This window comes from Pelodiscus sinensis, chromosome 11 (assembly GCF_052426305.1).
Source record: "Pelodiscus sinensis isolate ZL-2025 chromosome 11, ASM5242630v1, whole genome shotgun sequence".
Classification (NCBI taxonomy): domain Eukaryota; kingdom Metazoa; phylum Chordata; order Testudines; family Trionychidae; genus Pelodiscus; species Pelodiscus sinensis.
The window spans coordinates 28,418,633-28,430,802 of record NC_143062.1 but is presented as its reverse complement, the minus strand read 5'-3'; the positions used below and the strand labels follow the sequence as shown (position 1 = coordinate 28,430,802).

Below are 12,170 nucleotides of genomic sequence, written 5' to 3'. Positions count from 1 at the left end.
ATGGTGCAACCTTAGACAACTCACTCTGCCTCGGTCTCCCCCCTGGTAGAATGGAGATGATGCCATTAGCCCATCTTGGCAAAGCCCTTTGAAAGCTCTTGATTTCAAGGGCCACAGACCAGCAGTGGTAGAAGCCTGCCCTGACACTCCCATTGCCATCCTGGTTTTGGGGAGAAGAAAATGGCTTGAGTCTCTAGTACTGTCAGTCCGAGGCTATACAATGCACAATAAATCAATACTCCGGCTTTAATTCCACAGACCTGGGTGGTCATTTTCCTGTAGCAATAATTTGCTTTAGTGGGGCAGGGAAGTCTCTGATCATCACTCATCAGTGTGCATCACTCGATGCTTGCCAGTTGCTAATGATCCCCAGCTCCAATTCAAGCCACAAAGACATGGGCTTTTTAGCGGTTTGTTTAAAGCAAAGAACAAACATAAACCAGTTGCCTCCTGGAGTGACTGTGATTTTCATTAGTGAGGGAGGGAGGGGAAGAGGGTGGTGCTTGCACTCAGCCCTCACTGCCCTCACGATTTATGGATTTTTTTCCCCCCAGAAGCTCAGAGGAAACATAATCATCACCCATGGCTGGAAATAAAGCCCCTGTTTGATTGTTCTCGTCATGCACATGCCAAAGGAATCTTTGCTGCTGCTCCATCTCATACTCCTTTTGAAAACATTCCACATCCAAGAGCCCCAAAGACAGCACCTGACCTGTCCATCCAGGTGCCAGGACAGGACTGACACTGATGTCTGACATGGTGCACTTCTCCATTTTTATTTATTTAAGGCTCCGTTTCCGAATCTAACTAGGGGATGTGGACACCTGAATCTCCCATTCACTTCAATGGGTTTTGGAGACCTAAAAGCTTTCAGTAGCTCCAGAAATCTCAGTGTTACTTATTTTGTGTGTTATAGGAGCAAGAGAGAGACCTAGGGGCCTCGGAGCACACACCAATGCTCCCCCAGGAGGCCTGTCTAGTATTGATGGCGCTTGCCATGCTGGCTACATGCCTCAAACATTCCCGCAGCAATGCCCAAGCATTGCCAGACCTGCTGTGACTGCACTTCTGCAGAGTGGCTCTCCCAACTATTCCATGCGGCATCGGGTGGCCCTGCAATGTCACACTGCCAGTGTGGATTGAACATGATTGCTGCTGCTGCACTGCGATTGGGTCACCCCAGCACTGTGTCACTGCCGGTACTTGTACTGCAGCTGCATAAGATGTCCTTTTCCTGGACAAAGCATGTTGCACACACTGTAGGTAGGAGCGTCCTGTTTCTGTGAAATCACAGAGTTAACAATGCAAACTCCCCAGCCTTCAAGGAGCTACAGGATAACTACCCTAGGCACTGAAACTGCATGTCTAGTGCGGGTGCACTGCATTGTCAGAACATGCACTGGCGCGAGTCTTTAGTGCAGGGGGCGCTATGGAGTGAAGGAATCGAGCTGTCCTCTGAACAGGGATACACATGCTGGTGATGGGGGAAGTAGAAGGATGAGCTCTTCCCACACCTCGTGCTGTCTGTGCACAAGCAGCCTGTATCAGGCCCTTACTATACTAAAGGCTGCTACTAGCCATCTGGGCCATAGCAATACCCAGCAATCGGACCTGCCAGGCATTCCTCACTCATAAGCTCTGTGACCAGTTAGTGACTGAGCTTTTTCTGCCTGCCCTTTTGCTAAGTCTAAGAAGAGGATGAGTCTAATGACATCTGTAATGGCTAAGCCTCTCCGGGCTGTGCCGACTGTGGAGCTGCCTTGCTGGTCTGTGCTGCACATGGCTTAAGAAGATTACTGGAGCACTTGGGACCAGGCACATGTTGCAAAGTTTTGCTGCTCTAAGGCTCAGTGCACATCAGCAACAAAAACATTTATGGGGGAAGGAAAGCCTTCGCTGGGGTCTACAGCCTGAGGGCCATCCAGGAGCCTTTGCAAGAGGAGCAATGGAAGAGGTAAGGGATTGTCCAGATGGAGGTTGTCCAGGACACTCGACTAATTACATAAGCCTAACCCAAAGCCCTGTGCAGTTTCAATGGGATTTTCCCTGTCCTCAACCTATATAACATCACTGTGGGCTTTTAAATGTCCTCTGTGTTCCACCTCAGAGTCAGCTGTATTCCCGAGGGGAATACAGCAGTCTCGGAATATATAAGGCCAAGCCTCAATGTCCTTCATCTGCAAACCTCATTGAAGACACTCGGAGTTTTCCGTGCTAAAAACATCAGGAATTGCCTTATAGTGATCTCCAGCATGGTAAGCACAAGAAAAAAGTAAATTAATGGCCCTACAATTTTTCCTGCTTGCCATCTCATCAAGCTGCCTTTCCTGGTAGCCCAAGAGCAGGAGTTTCGGTGAGAGGACAGCGGCTGGAAGTTACCTGTGTAGACAAACATGTAAACACAAACATTCACAGACTCATGCACCGTGTTCCATGGAGCGACGCAATGCAGGTTCCACATGGTGGCAACCCATGGCTTTGTTTGACAGTGCCCTTTGGCCACAGTCGTACCAGAACTTGCTACTGTTGTAACAAAAAGAGAGAAATGGAAGGGTTGTGGTGACTTTAGAGAGGAAGCACCTGAAAAAGGAAAAAGCACCAGGAACACGAGGAAGACAGAGCAGGCACAAAGGAGACAGCTATGGGTCACTGGAGGCTTAGAGTGGGATGCAAGCTCAGAGTGGGAGAGGGAAGAAGAGTTTAAAACTGAGAGGGATATTCTGAAGTGGACGGAAAGATAACTGAGGTGATACGATCCCATTTTCTGGAGAGAAACTTAAGCCCACCATAAAACCGGAAAACTATTATTTAAACACAAACAAGGTACAGTGGTTAGAGCACCAAATTCAAGAGAACTGGGTTCACTTCTGCTGACCCGTTGCATGAGCCTGAGCAAGCCACATCAATGCACTGTGCCTCAGTTTCCCCATCTGTGACATGAGGATCAGGATAGGTCCTCCGCAGGGTAATGTGGGGGGAGAGGAATTCAGAGAGGGTGGCAATGAGTACAAAGCTCATCAGCTGCAAGGTGCTATGGGGCAAGTGCTACATGTAGAATCATTTCCCTGAGTTGTACTTACACACATATTAGTGACAACACACACACTCAAAGACTCAGTTCTACAAGACAATTTAAATTTTCCTGTAGCTATATCCCAGCTGGCTTTAATCTAGTGAGCTTGGGGACCAGAGCAGTGAAGTCACAAAAGCACATAATTCAGTGTGGTCTGTACACGACCTCCTGGAACCCAGGCTAATTTCATACAGCTGCTGCAATACCTGAGCTAGCTAGATGAAAGCTGGCTTGGGTATGTCGACACAAGCTGCAGTCAGACCCAGTCCTTGTCTACACTGGCAAGTTTCATCACCAAAACCTGCATTTTGGTGACAAAATAGTGAGAGCATTTACACTATAATGCGACTTTTGTCAGGAAAAATACCCAGTTTTAGCAACAAAAACCTTCCATCCCTGTGGCTATGTCTACACTACAGGGTTTTTCTGGGATCCACTTTTTTTTGCGGAAGAGCAAACGGGCTCTTTCAGAAGCACTGTCTTCCTCCTCCCATGAGGAAGAAGAGGTCTTCTAAAAGAGGAGGCTTTCCAAAATTTGGCCCAGTCTAGGCAGGCCAAATTTTGGAAAAGCCTCTTCTGAAAAAACTATCAGAAAAAGGTACACAAATTGCAAAGTGCAATTTGCGTACCTTTTTCCAATAGATCCCTGTAGTGTAGACTGAGCCTGTGAAAGAGACTTTTTTTCATTTCCCCTCCCTTTATTGTCAAAGAGCCAGTGTGGACTCTGCTGTTTGTTTTCTTGAGAGGGCTAGCTTCCACCAGTATCCCATCATGCCTGCTTTGATGACTATGCTCAGTATTTTGTGATTTCTGCTGCCCTGCAGGCGTACGCCCCTCCCCTTTCAAAGCTCCAGGAAGTATCTGACAGCTAAGTGAGCTGCTCTGTTTGTTGAACAAACAAAAACCAAATCATTGGAACGCTCCTGTTTTTCTGCTGCAGAGGGAGGGCTGGAGAGACTGCTGTGCTGCTTTGACATTCCTCAGCACGGAGAACTCACAGAGCTATGAGGGGAAACGCAAGAAGTGCAGGGATCAGCTCTGCCTTCTCACAGTACGGCATGGTGGGATGCTCACCCACAGTGCCGTGCTGTCTGTCGACAGGGAAGCTAGCAATGTAGCCATGAAATGTCAACAATAGGAGGCAGAAAAACCAGTTTGACCAGTTTTCACGTTTGGCGCCTTATGCGTGTCAACAACACTTTTGTCGTGGAACCTGCCCTGTATAGACATAGCCCCAGTGACAGGAGTGCAAACATATCCAATTGCTAACAGGCTGCTGAGGGCATTCACTACCTTTGGAATCATACATTAAATTCCTACTAGGAGCCTACAAATGGGTCAATGAAGATAAGGTACTTTGGGGAGCCTAGATTGGCAGGGCAGGGCAGAAAACACTTCAAGATATTTTCAACAGTCTGGCTTTTTATATTGATGGGTGATTTACCAGATTAGTTGTGTCTCAGACTCTACTAGCGTATGCTGTTGCTGGAAGGTTCACATTTTATCATTTAATCAAATAAAGTGCATTTGCAGATTACACAATCATTCTCAGCCTCTGATAATCCTTTTCTGCTTAGCAGTGCACTAGAACTTGGAAACAAAGACATTTATTGCTGTCTTTGCAGGCTGTGCCGCCTTGCTAGGAGTGCTTGCTCTCTGGAGATGCTAGTGCAATTTGTATTACAGTATGTCCCATCAGTCATGCAGGAATTTATTAGGGGATTTTTTTTTTACCATTTGGGAAGTTTAAACTTCAATCCCCAGTAAAATAATGGAACGAATATTAAGAGAGAAACACCCGTAAGTACCTGGCAGATAATGGACCTGCAAGCAGCAAGGGCCAAGAGGAGGGTTTACAGAGAACACCTCATGCCAGACTAGCTCCATGGCTCCCGTTTGAAACAAGCTATACAATTTGGGGGTGAGGAGGACTCAGTTAATGTCCATCCATTCAGGCAGCATGAGAGCATTTTATACAATAATAAACATCCTCTAGGAACTAGCTTTTATAGCACAACTTCCATCCCTTCTGCCAGGGTGCTGCATGAGCAAAGAATGGGTAAATCCAGATTCCTCAGACCCAAATCAGGATCATGCAGTTTTCTTACTTCATGGATCACCAAAAGGGACCATTAAATCTATAGCACAAGCTCATATTTGAGCTAAAGGAGCAACTCCATTAGCAGAAGTAGGTTTTTTATCCCATTCTGGTAGAGGGGGGAATGTGTCACATGCTCTGCTAATGTGTTATTGACTTCCTGTTGGAGGAAGATCTGGTGTTTTCTGCAGCTCAAGGCCTTACTCAGGCTTCGTTTTGTAATGACATTGGTCATCAGTAGGACTTGAAGGCAGCATCTTTATATACCCAGAACGGCCTTCTTCCACTTGAGCTAAAAAAGTAGCTTCCTTAGCTGGCAGTAATAAGTAGGCTATTATCCTCCAGTGGACAGGCCACTAGTAGACTTTGTCAGTGTGTTGCATTGCCATTTCTGGGCTGAAGCATGACAGGTATATCACAGTGCACAGGAGAAGAAAGAGACAGACAAACAGGCACTGGAGAACAAAAATCCTGTTGCATGGGAAATGGGTCTCACTGAGAAACATAAGGAACGGGAGTCAGGAGAACCTACAATATCTAGGTTGCCTTGTCTCCAAGGGGAGATCTCCCCATAGCCTAGGCAAGGCAGACATGTTTAACAGGCAGAAGCTGGAGAGAACTGGATATAATTGTGGGAATGGGAAAGCAACCAAAATGGCCAATGCTTTAGAAAACTGACCTATGACAATATTTTGAAAACTGGGCATGTTTAGCCTTGAGAAAAGAAGACCGAGGTGGGGCCCTGACAACAAAAGGATGGTGATAAATTGTTCTTCATGTCCATTGAAGGTAGGACAAGAGGCAATAGGCTTAATCTGCAGCTAGGGAGCGTAAGGTTAGCTATTAGGAAAAGCTTTCTAACAATAGTTATGCGCTGGAATCTTCCAAGGGGTTGGGTAATTCCCATCATTGAAGATTGTAAGAACAGTTTGGATAAACACTACTCAGAGATGATCTAGGTTACATGATTCTGCTTCAGTGCAGGGGTGGGACTAGATGACTTCTCACGGTCCCTACTAGCCTTGCATTTCCATGATTCTATATTACACCATCTTCTGGGTTAATGATACCATTTAACAGCAGCAGCATAGTTGTTGTCACCTGCTGTTCTTTCCAAAGAGCGGCTGTGACAACCTGACCCTGTTTAAAACCACAGCGAAACTCCTGGTAACCTCAGTGGAACTAGCATACCCAGAGCCAACGTGGGGAATGAATCCAAGCATGGCAACTCCTTAAAATTAATGAGTCGGGCCCCCCAAAATGAAATTGCCTTATAAGCATGACTTTTGATTTGTAAATGATCTTGTTTGGGTTCTGTCTGCTCACTTTCTGCTTTTTGGCTCTTTTGGGTGTGCACAGGTCATGTTTCCAAGCTAGAGGCCAAGTAAAAGGAGAAGTGGAAGCTCTCACTTAATCACGTGATCCTAGGAGGCGGAACTTCAAACCTCGTCCCAACAAATCTAGCGAGACCCCAGGATAAAACGGAAAGAGCTGGCAATCCTGTGAGTCTGGCCCCATTCCCTAGCATGGATGTGTGTGTATGCAATAGCACGGGTACAGATACCCACATCCCATCTCTGGGATGGAGCAACCCAACTTGCCTAATTTTCTGCTTCAGGACTGCTATGTTTATTCATCCTTGTTGCTTTTATCATCTTCATTAAATTGGCAGAAGAGAATATTGAAAGTCTGTGCTCTCTTTCCCTGCTCCCATATTCTCTAGCTACATCCTGGTGAAACCAGGGCCACCGTGGGTTAGATCGTAGGGAGATTTATGCAGTGGTTGCAAGACGCCGACACGAGCAGGTTATTTATTTGCCTTCGCCATTTCCTCTAGGAGCTGGACACATTTTATTTGTCTGGGCTTTGCAAGAAAGAATGGAAAAAAGTCTCCCCTCCCAGAAGTGTCAAAGGTGGATTGGAGGCTGCTGGTCCCTAGGCACTGGGCCTGCCCTCTCAAGCACATCACAGGTGCCCACATCACAGAAATCACCAGAGCAATTGCTGCTGGCCAGCTGCACCTGCAAAGAGGCTGAGTGGGTGAGAAGTGAGAATTCCCCTCCCACAGCAAGAGCTGTGTGTTGCTGGTCAGCACTCAAGCCCACTGTTGGAAGAGGAGTGGGGAGAAGTTGCCAGGCTGTGCCTGTCCGGTGGGAACACAGTACTCATCCAGCTCTAGGGCTGGCAATGTGGCATTCTCGACTGGCCTTGAGACAGAATCTTCCTCTCCCTCCCTTGTGAATGTTCTTGGTACTCAGGGAGGCAGAGAGGCGAATACCTGGCTAGATACAACACTCAGCATGGATGGTTAAAGTCAGCACGTGCCATGCAGTTCTGATACAACAGACGAAGGAGCAGTGGTCTCAGGTTGCAGTGGGGGAGGTCTATATTGGTTATTAGGAAAAACTATTTCACAAGGAGGGTAGTGGAGCACTGGAATGGGTTCCTGAGGGTAGTGATGGAATCTCAATCCTTAGGTGTTGTTAAGATCCAGCTTGGCAAAGCCCTGGCTGGGATGATTTAGTTGGGGTTGGTCCTGCTTTGGGCAGAGGGGATTGGATTAGATGACCTCCTGAGGTCTCTTCCAACCCCATTCTTCTATGATTCTGTGATACAGAGCCAATGGATGTGCCTGTGATTTGTGCTTTATGTAGTATAGGAAATAAAACTTTCCTGGGTGATCCGTACTGCTGATTTGGACAGCAGCAGCAGACCTGCATGTCAGGGCCTCTTATCCTCCGTATAGAGTCTGTGCTGTCTTTACGGTGTCCTTTGAGATATTGGCTACAGGGCCCCTTGTTAATGGTGGGCACCAAAACACAAGCCAGTAAAGCACTAGACAGTCTGTTTCTGCTTTTCCCATGGTCTTGTGCACAAGCCTTTCTGCCCTCACTTGTGAGCTAGTCAAGAGCTGTGAAATTCAAGCTGGTGCTTTCCAGATCCCCCTTTCCCATAATTTTATTCAGTTCTTGCTAGTTCTGGCTCCTTCCCTTCTCCAGAGGGTGTTGCAGAGAGAAAGGGCAGCCAATCTGAGGTGGTTTTCCCTGAGGCTGAAAATCCCACAAAGGCTGGAGTTTCTCTCCTTAGTGGATGAGTAGCTTGAGCAGGGGTTAAATTAGCCTTACTCTGTGAGCAAGAGGCATCAACAGAGGTGACATCCCACCACACATTGTTCCGGGGAATGGGTGAGCATTGCTATGGGCTAATTATGCTGAGGAAGCTTTGTAAGTGACTGTGGAAACTCTCTGACTACTGCAATGAAAACAATCAAATAAAAGCATCCGAGCATCTCACAAAGTCCATGTCACGTAAGAAGCAGGAGAAAATCACTCACCCAAAATAAATCCTTGGGGATCCTAAGGTCACTGCACGTTCTCTGCTTCCTACAATCATCTGCCCATTCTAAGCTGTTGTTTTTAGCCAGCATCTCAGTTAGCTTTGCCACTGCGATGATGCAACTGTCACACAGGTGAAACTCCTGCCTCGTGGAAAGCAGAGATGGAAACTCATCCCATCCATCTCTTTGAGGAGAGGATTTCAAACCTGAATTGACACCATGCAAATTCTAATAGTAGCAAGGACAACCAATCCTTCCTCTCCTACCCTACCCCCACTTCCTTCCCTGCTCTTTTTTTTTATGAAGCCAAAGGAAATTTAGTGCCAAAAGTTACATTCATGCAGCATTTAACTTCCCCAATCACAAACAGCCTGGAAATAGTAAAGTTAACTCCTCCATGCCAGAAATATATAGTATTTTATACCCCTATAGTTTAGATATAGTGCATAGCTTAGCATATTACTGTTTATGTTGAATGTAAAATGTATACCATAAAATGTAGGAGAGCAAAATGTACACTATAAAACATAAGGCTATGTGTAACAAAGCTAACTTAATAGTCACTCCAAGTACTTTAATTTACGCACATCTTTGGTTTTGTGTTTGTTTGTTTTTAAATGTGCAACTTTAAAGGAACAGCCTCACCTTTAAAAAAATTATACCTGTGAGGTTTAGGTTGTGGTTTTAAATTGCTGCTTTTCCAAGTAATGCTGAAAACTCCTAGAACAAAGTGATTAGAGAAAAGAAAAAAAAACATTGTTCTGTATTTTTTCAGGTTATTTACCTTTCATATATTGGATAGACCTGTCCATAGGGTCAGTTTCATTGTTTCCCCTGGAGAGTTAATTATGCCCTAATCCTGCAGTGAGCTCTGCATGAGTACATGGATTCAACTGTGGAGAATAGTTTGTCAGATCCAGTGGCCCCTTGCTGGGAAAAGCCCCAGATAGCTCATTTTTTGTTCTGGATCTGGATCAAGGTTGCCACTCCCTAGAGGAGAAAGGTCCTGTATCCCATTCCCTGCCCCCTCTGGCACTAGATCAGAGTTTGCAGGATCAGGAAATTTGTTGATTAATTTCCCCTGGTTGTGTGGGTATTTCATACCTCAGAAGGGAAGCACGAAAGGGCAAATGAAGAAAAAAATGGAACATGCTCCTCCCGCTCTGCATCCTATGGGACTTTACCCAAACCACAGGTAGGGTTGGCAGGTGTCCGGTTTTGAACCGGTCAGTCTAACATTTGAGCTTTCTGTTCAGGAAACAAATTGAGAAAATATAAATGTCCAGTATTTTCTAACTAAGATGTAATGTAGATTGTGATGTACTGTCAAGTGTGTCTGGTTTCAACAAAAAATACCATCTGGCAACCCTAACCACAGGCCTTGTGGAATCTTCCAGAAAGTTTACCTTCTACATTTGCTCCTTGTTTTTTGTGAGGCCTCCCCAGTGCCGTTGGGGGCCATCCAAATGCCCTTGCACAGCACTGGCCTAGCAGGAAGCTGTGGAAATCTCGTGGGGAAAAGCCAGTTCCCAGGAGATTCCCAGCCCCAAGTGTGGGTAGTGATGCTCAGTGAGCTGCCAGGTGTCCAGTTTTCAACCAGAACACCCGCTCAGAAAGGGATCCTGGCAGCTCCAGTCAGCACCCCTGACCGGGCTGTTAAAAGTCCATGTGGTGCAGAGCTGGCATGTTCCCTACCTGGCTCTGCTTGGCTCCTGGGAAGCAATGACATAGTTCTCCAGCTCCTGGGTGTAGGGGAAACCACAGGGGCTCTGCGCCCTGCCCCCGCCCTCAGCATCACATTTTCAGCTCCCATTGGCCAGGAACCACCCCGGCCGTGCCTCCACCAAAGAGCTGGAGGAATTTGTCACCACTTCCCGGGAGCTGCCTGAGGTAAACACCACTTGGGGCCCACACTCTGACTCCCTTCCTGTACCCCAGCCCCCTACCCCAACCCTGAGGCCCCCCTTGTGCACCCAAACTCCCTCCTAAAGCCTGTATCTCCTCCCACGCCCAAACCCTCAGTGCCCCCCCCAAACCCATCGGGCCCGGCCTGGAGTCCCCTCCTGCATCCCAAATCCCTCATCCCTGGGCCCAGCACAGAGTCTGCACTACTGACAACCCCCCCCCCCCCACACACACATCCAAGCCCACTGAGAGGTGTGGGCAAAGGGGGCGGTTGCCCCAGGGCCCAGTTATTCAAAGGGCCCCAGTGCTTCGGCTGTTGCTGCTGCGCCCCCAGCCCTTAAATCATCTCTGGAGCATTGCTGTGGTGCTTCAGGTGGCTCCTAGGGCTGCCTGGGGAGGCATCATGGGGCACACTCCAAGCAGCGCTCAGGAGAGCACTGTGGTCTAGGCGGCGCTAAGGGCCTGCTTCCCTCAGCCCTGCCCCTTCCGGGAGTGTGGAGTCAGGACTCCCACTCCACTTTGCCCGGGGGCCTGGCATAGCTGTCAGCTCCCCAGCACACTCCAAGCCGCTGACCTAGCCCAGAGCTCCCTTCTGCACCCTGAACCTCTTGTCCCCCCCCCCCCCCCAGCCCTCCCTCCTGCAACCTACCTCAGCCTGGGGGAAATGAGCAAACAAGGGGGGGGGAGGGTGAGCAATGGAAGGAAGGGGGGTGGCCTGAGTGAAGTGGGGCCTCAGGACAGGAGGTGAGGCAAGGGTGGGGCAAGGGTGCTCGGCTTTATGTGATTAGCAAATTGGCAATCCCTAGCATCTCCAAGGTGCCCTCCCTCTCCTCACACCCACCATTTTGTCACGTTGGCGTGATGGATACATCGAAGCAGATGTGCTTCGCCAGGGATTTGATTTTCTCCCCTGCTGCCTCTCTCACCACCCATCTGCCACCCACTGCACCAGGCCATTCGTCAGCCATGATCGCAGGAGAGCTTGGGTGGAGACACAGGGCTCACTGTGAACCCTGAGGGGGGCTCATTTGAACTCTGGCTGGTTTCCAGCAGCACAGACCCATTCCCAAAGGTCTGACCCAGCTCCCACCAAGTGCGGCGGCAATGCTCACGCTGACTCCGTGAGGAAGGACTGCATCCCAGTCAGTTCCCCAGAGTCGTCGCCATCGGCCAGCAGTTACTGGTTAGCTCAGCTGGCTGGGTACACTGTGGCTAGAGGAGAGCCACTGAAAGAGGATTTAAAGCTGTTGGAGGCTTTAAATATCAGGCCCAGGCCCTTGAAGCGTTTCAGGAACTGAAGGGAGCCAAGGGAACATGCAGGTCGCTCTTGCTCTGAAGGCGGACTGCTGTGCGTTGGACCAGCTGGCGTTTAGCAACGCAGTTATATCAGTACTTGCGTGACCCACTGGGCCCCATGTGTGCGATTGTGTCAGTCTCTACTAGTGGCTAGCCCTAGCAAAGAGAAGAGCCTACTATGGACAGCTAGCTGATGCAGTTACTCCTTTACTCATGTGGCAGAGGCTTGTGCATTTGATGCTAAAGAGCTGAGGTTCAGTCCTTGCTGTAGACCATAGAGAGGTGGCCGCTAAATTTACTGATTATTATTCCGTCAGGTTTCACTTCTCCTTCTGCCTCTTTCAGGGAACAAGTGTGCCATGGAGTAGGGCACCAAGCACATTTCTGCTCCACGTAGCCATCCTTAAATGTCTGTCTGTAGTGTATCCGGCCTGCCAGAGATGATGGATTTTGACTGATGA

General features: G+C 48.2%; 1 protein-coding gene across 1 annotated transcript in view; it reads right to left on the bottom strand.

Annotated features, from left to right (window-relative positions):
* The window catches only part of LOC149523809 (uncharacterized), an 84,271-nt gene extending 75,491 nt beyond the window's left edge, over positions 1 to 8,780 (bottom strand). The window contains exon 1 of the mRNA XM_089781367.1: positions 8,506 to 8,780. Coding sequence (XP_089637493.1) covers positions 8,506 to 8,598 — 93 coding nt within the window. The 5' untranslated portion in view covers positions 8,599 to 8,780. The remainder of the gene's footprint in view (positions 1 to 8,505) is intronic.
* Positions 8,781 to 12,170: the final 3,390 nt, after the last annotated feature.